The sequence below is a fragment of the Ceraceosorus guamensis genome, assembly GCF_003144195.1.
Source record: "Ceraceosorus guamensis strain MCA 4658 unplaced genomic scaffold IE81scaffold_43, whole genome shotgun sequence".
In the NCBI taxonomy this organism is placed as follows: Eukaryota; Fungi; Basidiomycota; class Exobasidiomycetes; order Ceraceosorales; family Ceraceosoraceae; genus Ceraceosorus; species Ceraceosorus guamensis.
In genome coordinates this window covers 130499-149247 of record NW_020290038.1, presented here as the reverse complement: position 1 = coordinate 149247, position 18749 = coordinate 130499, and the positions used below count along the sequence as shown (strand labels likewise).

Sequence of the window (18749 nt, the reverse complement as noted above, 5' to 3'; positions counted from 1 at the left end):
GCCAAGTGGATCTCGAGCGTGATTGACGGTCAGCCAGTCATCTAGACCAGCTTGACCTCCGCATCGGCGCTTTGCCACGCAGCAGCCTGTAGGGTGGAGAGCGGGCACGAGACGCAAGCATCACGGATCAACGTCGCACGAGGGTCAGTCATGAGCGCGCATCCAAGCAGAAGAAGAAGAAGAAGCACAACAACAACAATCTCAACTTGCCGCGCCTACTCACCGCTCGTCTTTTGCTCTTCTGCCGCTTTTCCTCCCTTGACCAAGCAGCGGAGCTACGCGAGCCGCGCTTCTCTTCCTCCTCCTGCTCCTGCTCCTCCTCATGCGCACGCACATCCCTCTTCTCTCTCACGCTTCCCACCTCCATCCCTACGCTTCGAGCAAGCTGGCTCGCTTCCGACTCCGATTCCAAATCCGACTGGCCGGTGGACCGCAGCATTTCGTGCGCAGATCCGCCGCTGATCGCACGAGCATCTTCTTCGTAGGAGATGCTGCGCGCATGAGCTTCTTGAGCGCGACGAGAAGAGATGGGGAGAGCGTGCGGAGCGTTCAGGTTGGGCGTGTTGAAGGGTGTGGGAGTGCGAGGCATGATGATGGTTCTTGCTTGTGCGCACTCCGACAAAGTCAGTGCGAGGGTGGATAGGAGCGAGAGGGATACGGTGCTGAGACGCATGTTGGAGAGAGGAGGGGGGGGCGAGTGGTGATGGGTTGAGCCGAGTCGAGTCTTGAAATTTGGATAGCAAGGAACGGGAAAGCCTGGCGACCGTCTCGTCTCGTCGATGAAGCGGCGGATCTTTTGCAATCTGGAAACCGGCCAAATTGAAAGATGGGATGACAGACGAGGGGGTGCGGGGTTGCGGGGGGCTGGGAAGCGAGTGAGCTTCCGAGAGGTGTCGATGAGAGCGGGGAGGAGGGGTGGGACAGAGGGTCTATGAGGTTGGACAGGCTTTCCGGGTCTGATTCCCAAGCTTCTAGCTGGATGACGGGAGGGGAGGGGAGGGGCCAAAAGGGGGGACGCGTGGATGGGGATTGCTTAGCTGTCGCGCGTCTAGCGTGACGTGGAGATCCTGCTTGGAGGGTGCAGAGCGCACAGTGCAAGGAGGGGGAAAGTGCAGGACACCGATCTAGGTGTGCGTACGAGTGCCGTGGTTTCGTGTATGAAGAGACTGAGTGATTTGATGGATGAGAAAGGGAAACACATTGACACTGAGACGGAGACTGCTGCATGGGGATGGAAGAGATGAGCAGATGAGATGGGCGAGCCAAGCCGAAGCTAAAGTCGAGGAGGCGCAGCTCGGTCGGTCGGTGATTTTGCTTTGACCTTGCCTCGCGGTGAGATGCCTGCTGGACGAGCTCTCAAGCTCCGCCGGCGTGCCAAATTGCAACTCCGCGCGTGAGCACACCATCAGTCGTGCATGCAGCGGCAGCGGCAGCAGCGTGACTATGTATACTCGTGACTACTCGACTGTACTCCTGACTCGTGACTGCTATACATGAGCAAGGATGATCCATGTGCGCCGCGCGTGTGTACCTACACAGTCTGATGAGTCAAAAGTACGGGCGCATGAATAAGCGAGAAACACGTGATGAAGACACTTTGGCGCTATAAATCATGAATTTGAATATAACGCGAATGCAGCCGCAGAGGAGGTGCCAACACGTTCGGTATGCAGCATGTGCACCGCACCGCACCGCACCGCACCGCTACGTGGAACGTCCGAATTCAAGTCCGAACAAATCAACAAACAAACACACGCGATGCGCACAGACCGCGTATACGTGCAATAAGTGTGGGAGAGGGGGCATGCAGACGTTCGTTGGCCGATGCTGCTGCATGGCTCATTCAAATCAGTCAAGAGTCGCAGTGACGAGTTTCTTCTTGAATGGAAATACAAAATGTGAAATCGTGGACTAGATCGGCTGAGCGACGTGCAGGTACACGCCCTCGCACCTCGCACGACCTCATCCTCATCCTCATCCCATCCCACCCCAACCTCTTCCTCTTCCTCTTCCTCTTCCTCTTCCTCTTCCTCTTTCTCGTTCCCCCCCACCCCTCGATCTGCAGCTCGCACCATGTCATCGCCATCGACGCTCAACATTCAAGTCCCAGCTGCTTATCCTGCAGTCATGGCTGTAGGACTAAGCAGCGTGCTCTTGACCTTGTACGTATGCCCCGTCTCATAGGCCACAGCGCAGCGCAGCGCAGCACGCACGCTCGCTCGCTCGCTCGCACGACTTTGTTCCAATCATGCAAAAAGAATGGCACAGTCGTAAAGCTGACCCTTTTGCGCTACTTACCATCCCCCCGCGCGCGCAGCTTTCAAGGAATGATGAGCGCACAGTATTACAGACGTAGAGCGGGCGTACCTTATCCCGCCGTATTCGCTTCGGACGCATCCATCGAGGCGGAGCATCAACAACGACTCTCCGCAGCATCCAAATCCTCTGCCGCCACCGCCGCCGCCGCCGCTCCCGGTCCCAAAGCGCAATTCAACTGCGCTCAAAGAGCTCACGCAAACACGCTGGAGACGCTGCCGGGATTCTTGCTCTGCTTGTTCGTTGCGGGATTGGGCAATGCCGAGTTGGCAGCTGCGTTGGGCGGCGTGTGGGTCATTGGCAGGATCTGGTTCACCCTGGGTGAGTAGCACGTTGCAGGATCCGCAGTGCAGAGCGGTGCAGAGCGGTGCGGTGGGGCAGGGGTGGGCATGGGCGCGGGCGCGGGCGCGGGTGAAAAGCCTTTCCGGATCGCTTCGCGGCTGGTATGACTTTGCGCGCGTGGAGAATGTGAAAAGTGACGCGGGCGGGGGGAAAATTTTTCCCCTCGTTCAACGCTGCTTCGAGCCCTGCCCACCTCCCTTTTTGGAGAGACATTTCGCATTCGTGCTCGGCGCCCCCAATCGTGATGATGATGATGATCAGCACCAGCGTTCAAAGTCACCTCTGCGCGCCGCCCCCCTTGGCGCCTCTCAAGCTCCATGCTGAAGCCCCTCCCCCTCCTCCCGAATCGCTTCCTCACTTTTCTTTGCCTCTTCCTCGCGACATCAAGCTTACGCGTCCGGCGAGCCCAAAAGACGCTTCTACCCCTTCCTCAGCACTTTTGTCGCCTACATCGGTCTGATCGGTACAGCAGGTCATACCATCTACACCCTATCCGCGCAGAGCGCATAAATTCCCCCCCCCCCCCACACCTGCAAAGGCACAAGAAAGGCCTACGGTGGTGGAACACGATGCATGAAGCCAAGCGCAGTCTGGGAGAAGATTGACGGCTGGCGCAAAGCGATGCATGCAGTGAGATGACTGCGAATCGTATTGCGATGTATTGCGATTGAAAGGACGGAAACGGCGCTCGCAGTAGGCCTGTCGACGCTGGGTGGGGGTTAATCGCTACATTTGTCGGACAGCGGGTGACGAACGGATGGGCCAACGTGATGTCCAGCTGGTCTCGAGCCCTGCACCGTTTGCATGCGCCAAAAGGCTTGGCTGGTGCGTAGCAGAGAAGGGCCTGCACATTCCAAGCTGCCTGAATGCAGCCCAGGCACACTCCGCTCGAGCAAGCTCATCAGCCTGGGACCCCTGACAGGAAGCGCGAGGAAAAGCTAGCCCGTCCTTTCTTGCTCTCTTGCTGCTATTCGTCGAGTGGAGGCGGGGCGAGAGAAATTGTAGAAAAGGTCTGCGTCATACCGAAAGACGAGGTGGTGCGGGTGCGGGTGCGGGTGTTGTTTTTGTATGATTTGCTGCCGGAAAAGCAGCCCAGTGTCGAGAGGAGGTTCGGTACTCGTTCAGTGAACTCCCCCAATCGGAGCTTGCGCGCGACCACATTGTCGTCGGTCTTCTGGTTTGGGGGGGGGCTGTGGTCCAAGCCGTTCCTTCTTGCCAGTCACGAAGTGTGATGTGAAATATTCTGTTTTCCGCGGTCAGCTGTGAGCAGATGTGCTACCTGGAGTGAGATGCCGCCTGGCTATCCGAAGTGCTCATGAACCGCCTCATAGCTTCAACGAGCCGTAGCTCTCAGTCGTTCGAGCTGGGTGACCCGTCTCTCCAACTCCGAAAGTCCTTCGTCCCAACTGACAAACAAGCTGGACAGCATTCGGACCTGCCCGAAGTATCGAAGGAGATGTGCGAGAGAATCGGAGCACGTTAGATGGGGGAGGAGATTTGTGCGCGTCGATCAGCGCGATTGCGACCCTTCGAGACGCACCCATTCTCCGTACTGATCTACCAGCGAGAGCACTTGGCTGTCCAACTCTGACCTGCTCTCCGACGCGTCGGATAAGCGAGCAATGAGTTGATCCAGCATCGGACGCAGATCCTGTAGTTCTGAATACGCGCGAGGATGCAAGAAAGTTGTGAGCGCACTGACTTCGAGCGCGAGGTGACAGCGAGGTAGCAGTGCCATGCTCGCTGGGCGCGCGCGCGTGCGCGTGCGCACACACACACACACACACACACTCACCTCCCAGACGGCCACCTTCGGCAAATCGTTGAAGCTCCTTGATGGCATTCATGTCCCGACCGAGCTGCTTGATGTCCCTCTCCGCTTCTATCACAATCGTAGCCCTCTCCTCGAGCCCACCAAGCATCAACAATCCATCCCTCTCCTCCACCGCCATTTTCCCCAAGTCTCGAGCAGCAGCATCATCATTCTGCTCCCCCCCTTCCTCTGCCTTTTCATCCTCGCCACCGCATCCGACGGATCGTTTCTGCAAAGGGATGATGGGTATCAACCAAGGTCTGTTCTGATCGAACGTCTGAGCAAAAGCTATTAGGGATTTGTGAGCGCCGATGCAATCATTCAACGCCTCCTGAGCCTGCGAAAGGCGAGAAGCGATGGATCTCTCGCTGATCTTTGCATCCACACCCGCATCTTCACCCGCGCTGAAGGTGGCTTGATCCGCAAGAGCGAGGCCTGGAGCATGGAGAGATGCGCCCGCTCGTTGCTGGACCGAAGGTCCTTGGACTAAAGCGGTCAGCGTGTCTAGTCGAAGACGCACAGACTCGACGGGCGAGAGGGATGTGCTGGAGGATGGCATGTTTGCACGCAGCAGATCATAGGGGCTGACGGGCGACGGGCGACGGGCGACGGGCGACGGGCGACGGGCGACGGGCGACGGGCGACGGGCGAGAGATTCAGTTTTGCGTGATGATGACTCTTGTGAAGAGAGCTTTGCGGCTCGATCGAGAGCAGAAGAGCTCCGCGACCCAGCAATCACCAAATCTTCGATATGCGCAACGATGATCGATCCGTAGGATGTCGAACGTGAGCACAGCAGACAAAGGGAGCAGCACTTGCGTCGTTGGCCGTGCTGCGGTCAGAGGAGTTGAGCGTGGGCATGAGTCACGATGATCACTCAGATCAATGCCACGATCATCCACACCGGCCATGCATCAATCAGACTCGAATCCGACACCCGCGCAGCCTTGCGCGACGTGCCAACGCGCGCCCGCGCATCACGCGCCTTGTGGTCGCGAGTACTACTCGTGACTCGTGACTGCATGGCGACTCTCCTCAGCATCCATCACGTTGCTGAGGCAGCCGTGAATTTACGATTGTGACACACCTATCAATAATATAAATTTAATTCACAATGGGTGAATAATTCAGGTCGTTCTCGCAAGTCCTGGAGAGTACAAGACAAAGCGAGCAAGATTCATCAGCCTGCACTCCTGCTGCTGCACACCTCTCATCTGCGTGTCCACACATCTCAACTTGCACGCCATCTCTCCGCCCCCCAAGGCACGCAGCATGGGCTTCTTCACACCAACAACGGACATGTGAGTAAGATTGAACACTCACAAGCAACGAGGGGGGTGGGGGAGCGGGGATACATCAAAGACAAAGAGTCTACAACCAGCGAGGGATGATTCAGTGAAGAAGCTGGAGTTCAACAAGCAGGGGGGGGGGAAGAAAAGAATCGTGCTCTCGGAACGTATGGCTTGGCAAAAGTCGATCAATGGGGAAAATGACGCCGACGAGCAAAAGTGAATAGTGTCCTTTGGTATCAAAAATGCGCAGAAATTTTGGAGGTTTGTCGAGCGAAATTCGTAGCCGTCCAGGTGCAAGAGGAGAACGTCCGAGCAAGGGACGTGTGCCAGTTGAAATGGGGAGTCGAAAAGGCCGTGACAGATCTCGAGTCGCAAAGGTGATGCGGGCGGGCAAGGAGGCAAATCGAACCGCGGGAAAGCCAAAAGACGACTCGCGTAAAGACACTTTTTTTCTTTCCAAAGAGAGGGTTGCTCAGCCGCATGCCGCACTACTCATCCTCCTCTTCCTCTTCGATCGTGATGGTCTTGAAAGCCGGCGTCGGCCCGCGAAGCCTAGCTGTGCCCGTGCCCATGAGGCCAGAAGCAGGCGCTGCCGGCGCAACACCGGTCAAGTTGTTCGGAGGCGCATCCTTATTCGAAGGCGCGCCCAACGTCGACTTGTCCGCAGAATTCGTATCCGACGCAGAACCCAGGGCAGATCCAGCGGAAGCATCTTCATCGGCGTTTATCTGCATCGATAAAAGTCGAGGTGCTGTGTCACGGCCCAAGGAAGGAGGCTGAAAGATGGAACGCACGCCCGCATATCTTCCAGATGATAGCAGGCTACCTTCGCTGTTCCCAAAGCCGATGCGAGAAGGTGTGCCAAAGGCCGTGGTGGATGTAGGTGGAAGGCCAGAGACGCTTCTCCCGCTGTTTATTCCCCCAAACATGGATTCAAAGCCAGAGCCTGCGGTATTCCTAGAGGTGCCACGCCAGCCAGATCCAAAGGAGTCCAGCTGGCCCAGACCGCCTGCATACGTAGGTTCGTCATCCTCATCTTCCCACTCGTCATCTTCGCGATCCGCAAAAACGTCTCGAAGTTTGGGTCGGGCGATCAAGGCTGCAGCCGCGAGCTCGCTTCTCGTCGGGCCCATGTCCACGGGGCCAGCCCAGCTGGGAGGAGGTCGACCCCAACTTCTCCTCCACATTCCCGTTCCAGCAGCAGGTGCTTCGCCATGGGCCGCAGGCGTGGGATTAGGCGAAGAGAGCTTGGAGTGTAGAGCGCTCTGCAGCATCGGACTTGCCGAAGGCGGTCCATAGGGTGATCTGGATTTGTGCGCCACAAACACGCTCGCCCGATGAGGTGCGTGGGCATGAGCCTGCTGCACGACGGGCGAAGCGCGACCTTGACTGCCTTCCGCCATTGCCGATCTCGACTCCAGCGACACTCGACGTGGAGTCGCCGCTCCATGACCTCCCTGCGACTCTTCCTCATTTTCCTCCGCCACGGCTGGTGCGTACAAGGAAGATGGTCGAGAATTGCTAGCCTCGGATCGCGGTCTGTCGGTCAAAGAGTGGACGCTTGGGTACTGGCGATGCCGCCTGACGGTGGTCCCGCCATCCGTGCTGGGTCGTCTGCTGTGCGCGCCGCGCATGCTGCCCTGTTGTTGCTGCTGCCGCATAAAAGAGCCAGAACTACTGGCGGACCCCTGTTTGTGATGCAAGCCAGCATGAGGCGGTCTATGAAGAGATTGCGAGCTCGACGGTCTCGATCGTTGCAAAGCTCCAAAGTGGGCAAATTCTGCCGCGTCACCGCCATGCAGGGTCGCAGTGGGCGTGATGCTTCCGGCGCTCTGACGACGCAGATTGACAGGCCTGATGGGCGGGCCACCGCCCAAATGACCATCGAAGAGGTGTGCGCTGCCAGAAGAGCTGCGGCGGCTCAAGGAGCCCCTTTGCGGGCTGCGAGGAGATCGCACAGGACCAGCCATAGATCCGGTCGGGTACGGATTGGCACGCCGACTGACGCTGCTACGTCGAGCCACAGAGCCCTGATGCAAAGATCCCAAGCCGTCGTGCCCATAAACGGAGCCCGTCTTGGTGGACGATCCGCTCGCATTCGCTTTGCGCCTGCGTTTTCCCTGCTTGTCCTCGGCACCGAGCCATGTCCTCACGGTGCTGAGGAAGTTGGACTTGAGCCGTGGTTTGGATGTGGATGACTTGACCTCGTCGTTGGTGCTAGACACGGTGCTGAAAGTGTCCACCGATTTCGTCATGGGTGCACTCAACTCTAGCCGGGATGATGCCTTGGCCTTGCCAGGCGTACCAGGCGACTTTGTGACCGGCCGAGGACTTCCCTGTGTCAAGGACTCGTCGTCGTCGGCCTCCTTCCCTGCCATCAACGACCGGATGCGTTCTCTATCTCGCGCTGGGTCTTTCTTCGGTCTCGGCGAGGGCGTGCCATCAGGCAATCTGGAACCCGTATTCAAATTGGCGAGGGCGCTTCGACTCGCAGGCAGAGCGGTGCTTGGAGCAGCTGGCGAGCCTTGCCTGGTCTTATCCTTGACCGTGCCACCCACCTTTCTACTGCCGAACAGCATGCTGACAGGGCTTTTGGAGCGCTCTGGCACTGCCACATCATCTCCATCTTCACCAGCACCATCGCCGGAATCTTTACGTGCAGCATTCGCTAGCACACTGGACAGCTTGATGCTAAAGGAGCTCGTGCGATTCCGATCAGCTCGCACAGGTCTGGGCACAGTCTGGATCGGGCCGATGGGTGCGTTGCCCCCGGTTTGGGTGGACGCGGATTCAGCAATTGTAGTGCTGGGGAATTTGCCTGTATCGCTGGTCGGCGTCAAGGCCGGCGCGGTGGAAGGTCGTTCGCTCTCCTTGGCAAGTTTGAGCGGCGGGACTTTGGCTGGCTTGGCTCCGACAGAGGTAGCTCGGGGCGTCATGGAAGCCTCGGAGAGACTTTCGTCCTTCTTGGACGGACTGGCGGTTGTGCTGGAGGGTCGATTAGGATCCTTGATGGGAATTGGAGGCGGTGCCGGGCCAAGACGAGGGGCTGAGCTAGACACGACGCTACCTGCAGAAGCAGGCAGCGCGAGGGCTGCATCTTGTGCGTCTGATGCCTTGAGCTTGAGCAACCACCACAGGCCGCCGCTGGCATCGCAAGCATCTGTCAAGACGCTGTGAACCACCTGACCGACGTCCAGACCGAGATTGCTGAGTGAATGCAGCAGATTTTGTTCCACAACACTTGTGAAGAGTGCAGGAGAAGCATCCTCCAGTAAGGCCACATAATTCACTGGCTTGGGCGCCAAATGAGGAGGATGATGATCTGAAAGGCCGCCTGACGAAAGCGAGCGACGTTTCGTCCTCGATGGTGTCCGAGCGTGACCTCTCGCAGAACTTTGAGATCCTGCGCGCGCCAGCCGAGCGGAAAGCGCCGAGGGCGGCCGCGAGGATGTATGCACGTCCTCGGTCTCCGATTCCGCCGACTCTTCCAGTGCAGCAGGTCCCTCATGATGGGTTGGGAGCGTCGACGCCGCAGCCTTGCCAGCCGGAGCCGCAATGGAATTGCCCCTACCTCTCGATACATCGCTGCCGTTTGAGCCTTCCCGTCGGATCGTGGTCTGCGATTCGTTCTTGTGCAAAGCAAGCCCTCTTGTCTTTGTAGGAGCAGTGTCTGTGGACTCGCCCGACGCAGTCGACGATTTCCTGACTGGAGAGGTGCCGCTTCCCTGTCCGCCAGAGCCCGTGGGCTCGTCATGTTCCGAAGTGGAGTCCGTGATGGGACTAGTGCCTCCCGTCCTGCTCGAGCGCTGGTCGCTGCTGCCACTGTCACTCATGACTGTGTGGAAGCTGGCTTCCGAAAAATTAGAGGGGTGGGACGACCGCGCACCGAGCTGCTCGACCGAAGTCCTGTCCGCTTTGCTGCCACTCGGAAGCGGGGTCATCGTCACTTGATGCGACGAGTCGAGCGGCTCTTCCAATGACCTGGTCGGAGCTGTTTCGTAGCTCGTTTCTGTGGATGCGGGAGGAGAAGTGGCATCTGCCTGGGCATCAGTGGCCGCGCCCAGCTCCTCGTGTGCGCCATTTGCTGGAGCGCTTCGCTCTCCCGCTGCCGGATCGCTCGGCTTTGGATTTGACTCCCTCCCTCTAGGACCGCTGCTGGAAGCAGGCGGATTGACAAAGTACGATGGCTCGGCCGCCGCCGCATCTTCATCGAGAGGCGACATCGGGCTGCTGATCATGATTTTGCTGAACCAAGGATGGCTCAGGATGCTCTTGATGGACGGTCGACTGGTGGGGTCCAACTGCAAGACGGAGCTTAATAGGTCCTTGGACTCTTCCGAGATGAGGTCTGGCAGGTCGAATTCGCAAGCCAAGATCTTTTCCTTCATGACTGCCTCGTCATCGTCGTCGAAAGGCAGGGTTCCACAGAGCAAAGCGTACAGGATGACACCTAGTGACCAGATGTCCACCTCTGAGCGCGGTTGTCTGCGCGGTTAGCCTGCAATGCGAAAGCCAACACCTTTATTGCGGCCACGCTCACCTTCTCCCGTGTACTTTTTTCCAGCAAGCATTTCTGGCGCAGCATAGCCCGTCGTGCCACAAAAGGTATCCATGAGCCTCTTTCCCTCAAACTCTCGCGTAAAGCCAAAGTCTCCCAGCTTGACATTGCAGCGCTCATCCAAGAGCACGTTTTCGAGTTTGAGATCTCGATGCACGATGCCTCTCCCATGGATGTATGCTACTGCCAAGCAAAGCTGGCCAAATAGCCTTCTAGCTTCAGGTTCCGGCATCGTGCCTCGCTCCACCAGGTAGTCGTACAGCTCTCCGCCTGCGCACAGCTCAGACACCATCCAGATGTTGCTCTCGGTAGCAATGACTTCGTAGAGCTGCATGACGTGAGGATGGTGCAGACGTCTATGATGATGGATCTCCCTGGTGAGACTGGCACTATGAGCTTTGGGTACCTGCTTGATGGCCACTCGAGTGCCCGTGAGTCTATGAACCCCCATTCTGACTTTTCCAAACGTTCCTTCGCCAATCGGTCTGCCTAGCGTGTAGCTGCCAACGCTTTTAAGCTTGCCTGAAGCTAGTTCCTTACCCAGTTCTTGATAGGCTGATGCTAGGGCTGCTTTCTGGTTGATGATTCGCGACGACCCTGTCCCTGCTGCACCTGCTCCTGCTCCTGCTGTTGCGCTGCCAGAGCTCGGGCCTGCACCGTGTCCACCACTACTCGAGCTCACCGCACCTCCCCCCCATTCGCGCTGTCTGCGACTCATGATGACAGAATGCGCCTCTGCTTGAAAGTGTTGACCGACAACTTAGGGCGACATGGCCCGCTCGACCATGCGTGCTCTGCTGCCTGCCGCCTATCTGGTGTGAGAAAAGGATTTGAACGAGAGGATGGAGGGCTGTAGAGGTGACGAGGGCGCAGCTGCGAGATGTTGGGATGGGGAAGTTGAACGAGCAAAGGAGATCTGCGAGGCGTAAACAGCCGGGGGCGCGAGGCGCGTACGTCGGTGTCGCGGCGTCACGCAAAGCGCCTCGAGGAAGACGTACGCGATGACGATTTACCGGCTGTGTCCGCGGCCACGAGCCGACTACGGGTGGCGCGAGTGCTGTAGATGATGTATCGAGCAGATGCCAGCTTGACACGAGACGTCCCAACGACTGCCAGATGATCACGAATGGAGGCGGATGAAGCGATCCGAGCGCCAGGGGGGGCGGGTATACATGGACATGGATGGAGGTACGCGAAGTGATTGCTGTGAGCGAATTGAGGAATTTGCCTGATGCATCCATGGGTAGTGACGAGTGAGCGCGCGTGCGCGTGTACCGTCAGAGTGCCGCGGTAGGTCTAGCACAGCAGGCACCACCGCGCGGAGCCGGATGCATGCTGCATGGATGCAGGCACATCTGCAGCGGAGGAGCCGACCCATCACCAGCAGCAGGCGGCGCAGACAGCCATTCGTGATTGCAATCAGAATATAAGCACTCGCGACTCGCGACTCGCGACCAAGTAGCAGCAAGCAGCAGCATATCAGCATGCAGCTCGACGATCGATCGGTTCAAATTCTTGATTTCGGAGTTGTGTCCGCGCGCCGAAGCCAAGAAATTCGTGATTAGAGGACATCATTTCTTAATTGAGTTTGAGTCACGAGTGTGTGTATCATGCAGAGGCAACAAACACTCTCGACTCGTGACTCTAAATCCCAACAGGACTGACCACACTCTTGACTGGTGCACGGTAGAGAGGCATTTGCCGCCCGCAGGAGGTGCCAGAGCGCTTATTCGCAAGAGCTGGCTGGCCACTGCTGCATCTGAATTGGAGCTGAGTTCCACATCCCAGCAGCGGTCTCGAAATTTGACTTGTGAGTTGAAATGAAGAATTTTTGGCCAATTACAATGGAGCAAAGCAACCGTCATCGCATCGCATCGCATTCTTGATTCTCGCTTCACCAAACAGAATCAAGCAACTCGAGACTCGAGCAGCCGCCGTCGCGCTTGGTCCTCGATTGCGTTCTTGCTCTCCTGTCCTGCCCGCTTGGACTTTGGCGAGTCTTTGGCCTTCGAGGCGCGCCCATCACGCAGCGCAGTTCAACGACCGCCATCATGGCATGCATTCTGATTGATCCCTCGTCGCTCGCGCGGACCCCGATCAAAAATCTAATCGATATTCACGATTGTTACCTAGTTAAAGCGCGATGCAGCACAATAAATCTGAATGTGAATTGAGCTCATATAGGTGATCCGTGCTGCCGCGGGTGTCGGGCATCTCGGCGCGGCGCGGCGCGGCGCCCAGCATACAGCATCATGCATGCTGCTGCACGGTGGGATGCATGGACCTCCGCGGGGTGACGGATCTCAGCAAACGCGCGCGTGCGCGCGCGGAGCCCAAATCACGAATCTGCTGAACGCGTTGTATAGACATGCGTGGCGGCGTGGGTCGCGATGGGTTCAATTTCAATATTCAATATAGTTGTAATCACGAATTGCGAGGTACGAGTCGAGAGTTGCGACCAACACATGTGACCCTAGCTCACGCCTGCCGACGTCCCGTACGCCATAGCTCGTAGGTACACGCGTGGACAGTCTTTGGACTCTTTTGACTTCCATGCTTCCTCCTTGAACGAAATCGTCAAAGCGTGTGAGATTTCTAAAGGCAGCCGAAGCGCAAGGCAAGAGGCTGAACTACTCCAAGCGATCTCGAGCTCCGGCAAAGGAGTGAAGCGCGCAGCTGCGCGCTATCAGCACACCTCGAAGCGTTGGGAAAGATCATCACACGCACTCGGGTGAGTCCTACTCTGTCTGTGTACGCGTCCGAGCGCTTCGCTCGCTTTTGGCGCAAGCTTCTTCATGAGCGCGCTCAATGACTCTGACTCTGGTCTTCCTCTCGCCATCCATGATCTTGCACCAAGGTCCGCGAGAGAGGCACTCATCATGTCGCACGCGTCCAATAAGGGCATCCCTGTACCGGTCGGGTCCGATCAGCCGTCCCAGCCGCACAATGACTCCTATTCGGGCGACTATCGGCCAATTCTCTCTCGCACCCAATCAAGCACCTCTGCCTCTTCCACATCCCGTCGCAACTCGCTCGAGATAGATGGCATCGACATCACCTCCGGTCTACCCACTGCCGGTCTACCGCTCTCCGACCTCTTGCAGACCTACTTGGCTCCTAGATTGGACCTGTTCGATAGGAGATTGCGCAAATACGGCGATGACATTAGGAGGAGAAGCAAGTATGATGAGCTTGTCAGACGATCTCGCGACAAGAAGGAGGAGCTGGGCATGAGGCAGGAGCTGAAGAAACTCAGAGGAAAGGTGCGTGCCAGGAATGTGCGCATGCTGGGGTGCTCGCGTGCCGACGAGCACTACTGGTGTGGTATGGTCTGCACTGCGGGCCTGTATCGAGCTGCGCATACACGAGTCTTTCCTGCAGGCTCATTCGAGACCACTGTTGCACTGGCAGGTGGCTACACGCGTGGACACGTTGCAGACGAGATGGAAAGACGCAAAGACGGTTCGCTTGCGGGACAAGGTATGTTTCGTTATCGGAGTCATGTGAGTTTTCTCAATGTCAAGCTCGTGGCGCGCAGCATATCCTGCGTCAAGTGCCTTAGCGAGAGTTCCTGAATCTTCGAGCTGCATTACGTCCCAGGAACCTGGTGGCCACGTCGCTGATCTGGGCACAAGCGCCCGAATGGATCCCTCTATTCTACTCTGCCCAACTCCTCTACTTTTTGCCTCTACGAGTGTACACGTGAGTCGCGCGTCGTATGGCCATTTGCTCGTGCTTGGCTGCGTCTGTACACACGGCTCGGAGACACTTACACGCCCAAAATTCTTTCTCAAAGTTACACCAAGAGAAAGTGGCACTACTTTCTGTGAGTCCGCGTTTCCTCAAGACCACAGTGTCCCGCCGATCAGCTGACTTCGACATCGACCGCGTTCCCTTGTCCTCCCTTGCAGCTTTGACTTTTGTGAGCGGACCTTTTCGTTGCGCTTGTCCGCTGCAGCACCGCTCGCCAAAGCTTCCGCACACGGCTCAAACGTTGCACCCCTCTGCGACGCGGATCTGCGCGAAAGGCTACTATGCCAAGTGAGCCACAATTTGCCGGTAGAGTCGTCTGGGAACGTTCGTACTCACCGTTTAGGTCTGCTTCCTGGGCAGTCTACTCAATCTTGCATTCCTGTGGATCTTTCCGCACTCGAGGTGGCTATGGGTAAGTGCGGCACAAAAGTGGTAGGAAAATGCGTGCTGCTCGGAACCTGATCCTCGACACGCCATGCCGCCAGACCGTCTGCTATTGTGCAGCGCACGGCCCACTCGCCTTTAGCATAGCGACATGGAGGAATAGCGCGGGTGAGGGAAGTCAATCGCTCTTTTCGATCTGTAACCGTGCTCAGAAGAGCGGTGTTCATGTCCCCTTCGCCCTCGCAGTCTTTCACAGTCTGGAGAAGATGTGCAGCTTATTCATTCATATTTATCCCCCTTTGGTCTTCATGACCATCAGGCGAGCTGCGATCGATTTTCCTTCCCGCTGCTACAGCGCTTGATCGCTGACGGAAACGCACCTATCACCCCATTCCAGGCATCACATTCCCAAAGGGATCGCGGAACGGATGTATCCGGCTTTAGTTGGCTTGGACAATTTGGACTTTGTCCCCGTGTTCTTTGCCAACCTACTTTGCTACCTGGGTGAGAAGCGAAAATGGCTGCTCCTAGGCGCTGTCGATGCGTTCCTGTCGATGCGATGCATAAGTCTCATGTCTGACTTTACGCTTTTCGAACTGGAAAAAGTCTGGCAATTCTTGTACTACGAGGTGAGCTGATCAATGCAGTCTGCCTTGTCTGGACATCAAATGTTTCTCAACACGCAAACCTCCTCATCCCTGGTCCCATAGTTCATCATCATCGGCAAGAAAGAGAAGGTGCGGTCGGGCGAGCGCATCAATGTGAGAAAGGAAGCAATGCGCGAAGCTCAGCTCGCGAGAATGAGCACGAGTTCTGACGCGCGAGAATTTCTTGTGCCTCGACACTAGTCTTATAGCACTCTGGCCACGGGCAAAGGTGCCATTGCCAATTTGCTGGGCAAAGCGAGCGAAGGCCAAAGAGAGACCGCATTCATGCTCCTGCAGGTGAGTCCCAGACTACTTGCGCGTCGAGAGCGATACTGGCCTCTCTCACACCACAGCGGCGGACCTGCACCCTGCCCTTCTCGCGCGCAGTGCGTCTACACGATCGTGTGCACCTTGCCCGCACCGCTCATCTTCTACAAGAGCGCGAGATGGTCCAGCATTTTCCTGTGGGTGCTGAACCATACCCGAGGAACTTGTCCGCAGCATAATGTGATGGCTCACGTTGTTTTGCGACTCGACGTTCGTGTGGCACCGAAAGGCTCACTTTGCTCGTCCTGAGCCTTTGGAACGGCGGTGAGTGCCGGGCTTGTAGAGCTGGGGTAGCTCGAGCAGTCTAGCTCATATTCTTATCACTTTGCCGACCCAAAGCGTCTTACTTGGTCGAAGTGACCTTTCGTCGGTACGTTCGCTCTGAGCTCGAGCATATTCGGGCAGGCGTTCGAGGGAGTTTCTAACGTGCGCCATGCTCTTGCGCCCGTCTCTTGCCCTGCTGCCCTTCATCACACCATTTCTGCCGCCTCTTGTACGCCCACCGCACGCAGCTTCGAAAAGGAGCTGGAAAAGTTGCGTTTGGAAGTGCAGCAGGCTCAAGAGTATGCGTTGGCGTTGGACTCGGAGGAGTCTAGGAGCACCGCACACACCAATACCAACACGAACGCGAATGCGAGCAGGAGATCCAGTAGGGAGGTCAAGCTGGATGACCTGCAGTCAGCAGAAATCAGAAAGAATGTTTAAGCAGGAGCCCATGCGAAAGAATCATCGTTTGGCTGAAAAATGATGTGCAGCGTAGCAGGCACCGCGAGCAAGAGTGTGCCCAAGTCGAGCTGTCGAGCTGTCCAATCACCGTTAATCTCAATTTGAATGGCTCAAGATCGTCTGGGGGGCGCGCACCCTTCTCGTCTGACTTGGCCAGCGGCTGGGCCCGCAACGCCGCACACTTGTTTGCAAGCACGCACATGGACGAGTTGTGGGACGTCTAGAACAGTGTGACGTAGTGTTCATTTGATCAGACAGCGATGCGCATGAATCTGCGCCCCCCTTTTTTTGGGAATATTCAGCCCAGAAAGTTGACGACGAAGAAGTGCAAAACGATGCTGGAGAAGAGAAAGTCGCCGAATGCCCTGGTAGTATGGCGCGACGAAGAGCGGGGAAAGAGAAAAAGGGAGGGGGGGGGGGGGGGGGGGGGGGGGGGGGGGGGGGGGGTTGTGCCGTGGTGATCAACGTCAGGATCAGCAAGGATGATGGAAGAGCGAGCGAATGCAGAGAGACCTGGTGCGCGCGAACACAGTCGCGCAATGTCGCAGTCCGAAGCACACCAGCGCCCCCTCTCCTTTGCACTCACCTTTCGGGAGAAGATTTGGGAAAGTCGGAAGCATTGGATTCGTTGGCTTGGATACGTAGCGCTGCTAGAAGCACGAATTGACCGACGGTGCTCGCGAAGCTGGTAGAAACGTGGGCGCGTCCAGGCGATCGTGACGTGCGCAGATGGCGAAGAGGAGAGGCGCGGCTTGGATGTCAGCTCGATGCCAGGCACAAAGGCGACGACAAGCTTTGCTGTGGCTTCGCCGTTGGCACTGGCCCAGGATTGGGAAGCGAGGCCAGGATATGCGCATACGTGCGGAGGTTCGATTTGCTATCTCGATAAGCCAGAGAGAATGCCGAGTCACATGATCGCACGGCCAGCTTCCGCTTCCATCCGAGGTGTCGCATGTGGTGACAAGCCACGCACACTCTTCTGCCAAAGCATTCACGCCCCTGTTCCTCTTCCTCTGAAAACCCGAGATTCTTGATTGCTATACAGGTATGCACGCATATACTGCCCCTCTCTGTGCTCCCGGCCTTTGCAAACCTCAAATTAGACTTACCCGGCCACAAAACTATTAAAAGGGAAATCGGAAACGAGGAAACAATAGACGAACTGGATGATGCCGCTAATGACCAAGAAGGTCATGAACGCATCGATCAGCTTCAACCTGGTAGGTGTAGCATCCACGTAAGACCTGCCGAGAGTCTGTAGCGGCGAAGCTGTGCTGGAAGAGCTTGCTGGGGATGTACTGGTGGTGGTGGTGGTGGTGGTAGCGGTAGCGGAAGAAGCCCGCGGGGGAATGGCTGACGCGGAGGTCGCTGCTGAGTTAGAGGCGGCGCGTTTGGCTGGCATCTTTGGCGGTACGCTATCGACGAGAAAGATCTGGCAATTCACGTGATTGTCGCTCGCAGTACGGTCTATAGCCAAATTGCAGACGCTTGCTTCTTGCTGGTTGAAGTTGCTCGTTGTGGGTGAGGGTGCGACCAATCAGCCCGGGCTCTTTGGCGCTTTGCTAGAAACGTGAGTGGGTGTTCCCAACGCGCTTTGCTCGCTGATCACCTGAGCGAGAGCAATGTCTTGATCAACCGACCCTTGTGACTTGTGCGCTATGTGATGTGGCAGGAATGAGCGATGTTAGAGGAGACCTGCGATCATGGCCGTCGTGGAAGTGCGAGTGGTCTGCTTGAGCGCAGCAGTCGGAATGTCGAGGTGCGTCGAGGGGTGCACTCACGACTCACGACTGGTGTGTGCTCGACGCGGACCGTGCGCCCTGCCGTACTCAGTGACTCACCGTGGACCTGTCGGATTCTTCTCGAGCTAGACGCACAACTCCACACGTCACGTCTTCTTTTTTCTTTGGCGAGGCTTGGCTGCGCAAGAAGCCGCCTTTTCTTCTGGCTGCTTGAACCTCGATCGCTATGAGGCCATCTCCAAATCACAACACCTCCCTCCACCAACCCTTGACGTCCGCTATACGTTACACTCGACATGACATTCACAATTTCACACTGTGACTGCACGCTCTTGTATCGCGAGGCTCCAGAGTCAAGCATCGCTCCTTCTACTCACGACTGCGAGCTCGCAAGACCGGCCGTCACCGAAACCTTTGAACCTGAGCAACAGAATGTTCTCGACGCCTTTAATGTCGGTCACATATATTTGATCCCACCACTTCGATCAAGTCAACGCTCAAACGCAAGCTCACGAACTCAGCACAACGACGACAAAATGGATCACAGCTGACCCGACCTGACGAAATGCTCGCTCTCGCTACATCACACGCTCACACTCACGATTTGATCTCGATTCTTGTGTGTCCATCGCTGCTGCTGATGCTGATGAAGCGCTCGTCGCTCATGCACACGTCATCGGGCGAAATGGAGTGGCCGAGGACCCTCATTTGACGCGCATAGAAGGGACGCGCGGGCGACGGCCCACATCGCGTCGGCGGCATGCATCGCGCGCGGCCCTGTACATATGGCTGATGTGGCCCGTGGCGCGCCAATGCAACGCAGCGGCACCTTCAGGCACGTACGCAGAG

At 57.1% G+C, this 18749-nt stretch overlaps 7 protein-coding genes across 7 annotated transcripts; 3 read left to right on the top strand and 4 right to left on the bottom strand.

The window, feature by feature from the left end:
• Window positions 1–16: 16 nt before the first annotated feature.
• IE81DRAFT_342086 (hypothetical protein) lies at window positions 17–673 on the bottom strand (the record flags this gene model as incomplete). The annotated part of the gene is made up of 2 exons (XM_025515679.1): window positions 17–86; window positions 224–673. The coding sequence occupies 2 exons, from the start codon at window positions 671–673 to the stop codon at window positions 42–44; spliced, it is 495 nt and encodes a 164-aa protein (XP_025368595.1). The 3' UTR covers window positions 17–41.
• A 1657-nt stretch (window positions 674–2330) lies between these two features.
• Window positions 2331–2645, top strand: IE81DRAFT_291867 (hypothetical protein; the record flags this gene model as incomplete). The annotated part of the gene is made up of 1 exon (XM_025511925.1): window positions 2331–2645. The coding sequence occupies one exon, from the start codon at window positions 2331–2333 to the stop codon at window positions 2643–2645; it is 315 nt and encodes a 104-aa protein (XP_025368594.1).
• An 89-nt stretch (window positions 2646–2734) lies between these two features.
• On the top strand, window positions 2735–3129 carry IE81DRAFT_324573 (hypothetical protein). The gene has a single exon (XM_025514268.1). The coding sequence runs from the start codon at window positions 2903–2905 to the stop codon at window positions 3116–3118; it is 216 nt and encodes a 71-aa protein (XP_025368593.1). The 5' UTR covers window positions 2735–2902; the 3' UTR covers window positions 3119–3129.
• An 862-nt stretch (window positions 3130–3991) lies between these two features.
• Window positions 3992–5030, bottom strand: IE81DRAFT_348368 (hypothetical protein; the record flags this gene model as incomplete). Its single annotated transcript, XM_025516250.1, has 3 exons — window positions 3992–4093; window positions 4199–4317; window positions 4454–5030. The coding sequence occupies 3 exons, from the start codon at window positions 5028–5030 to the stop codon at window positions 3992–3994; spliced, it is 798 nt and encodes a 265-aa protein (XP_025368592.1).
• An 866-nt stretch (window positions 5031–5896) lies between these two features.
• Window positions 5897–11507, bottom strand: IE81DRAFT_303678 (Pkinase-domain-containing protein). The gene is made up of 2 exons (XM_025512281.1): window positions 10304–11507; window positions 5897–10234 (listed from the first exon to the last, which is right to left on the bottom strand). The coding sequence occupies exons 1-2, from the start codon at window positions 11037–11039 to the stop codon at window positions 6252–6254; spliced, it is 4719 nt and encodes a 1572-aa protein (XP_025368591.1). The 5' UTR covers window positions 11040–11507; the 3' UTR covers window positions 5897–6251.
• Window positions 11508–12785: 1278 nt separating this feature from the next.
• On the top strand, window positions 12786–16266 carry IE81DRAFT_324570 (hypothetical protein). Its single transcript, XM_025514267.1, has 18 exons — window positions 12786–13052; window positions 13179–13584; window positions 13733–13824; window positions 13922–14023; window positions 14118–14147; window positions 14233–14243; window positions 14350–14362; window positions 14435–14486; window positions 14560–14626; window positions 14705–14777; window positions 14856–14962; window positions 15065–15087; window positions 15169–15219; window positions 15307–15402; window positions 15493–15569; window positions 15662–15696; window positions 15772–15802; window positions 15945–16266. Exons 2-18 carry the CDS (start codon window positions 13201–13203, stop codon window positions 16135–16137), a joined length of 1437 nt encoding a protein of 478 aa, XP_025368590.1. The 5' UTR covers window positions 12786–13052; window positions 13179–13200; the 3' UTR covers window positions 16138–16266.
• On the bottom strand, window positions 16144–17906 carry IE81DRAFT_324568 (defender against death DAD protein). Its single transcript, XM_025514266.1, has 3 exons — window positions 17268–17906; window positions 16745–16843; window positions 16144–16523 (listed from the first exon to the last, which is right to left on the bottom strand). The coding sequence occupies exons 1-3, from the start codon at window positions 17558–17560 to the stop codon at window positions 16457–16459; spliced, it is 459 nt and encodes a 152-aa protein (XP_025368589.1). The 5' UTR covers window positions 17561–17906; the 3' UTR covers window positions 16144–16456.
• Between the last annotated feature and the right edge of the window lie 843 nt (window positions 17907–18749).

Coding starts and splice junctions, on each gene's coding strand:
- IE81DRAFT_324570 (XM_025514267.1), top strand. CDS start 13,201: ATGTCGCACGCGTCCAATAAGGGCATCCCTGTACCGGTCGGGTCCGAT. Junction 15,220..15,306: donor GGTCGGGCGAGCGCATCAAT/GTGAGAAAGGAA, acceptor CCTCGACACTAG/TCTTATAGCACTCTGGCCAC. Junction 15,403..15,492: donor CCGCATTCATGCTCCTGCAG/GTGAGTCCCAGA, acceptor TCTCGCGCGCAG/TGCGTCTACACGATCGTGTG.
- IE81DRAFT_324568 (XM_025514266.1), bottom strand. CDS start 17,560: ATGCCAGCCAAACGCGCCGCCTCTAACTCAGCAGCGACCTCCGCGTCA. Junction 16,844..17,267: donor TTTAATAGTTTTGTGGCCGG/GTAAGTCTAATT, acceptor CGTTTCTACCAG/CTTCGCGAGCACCGTCGGTC. Junction 16,524..16,744: donor CCCAAATCTTCTCCCGAAAG/GTGAGTGCAAAG, acceptor CCATACTACCAG/GGCATTCGGCGACTTTCTCT.
- IE81DRAFT_303678 (XM_025512281.1), bottom strand. CDS start 11,039: ATGAGTCGCAGACAGCGCGAATGGGGGGGAGGTGCGGTGAGCTCGAGT. Junction 10,235..10,303: donor AAAAAAGTACACGGGAGAAG/GTGAGCGTGGCC, acceptor AACCGCGCTCAG/AGGTGGACATCTGGTCACTA.
- IE81DRAFT_324573 (XM_025514268.1), top strand. CDS start 2,903: ATGATGATGATGATCAGCACCAGCGTTCAAAGTCACCTCTGCGCGCCG.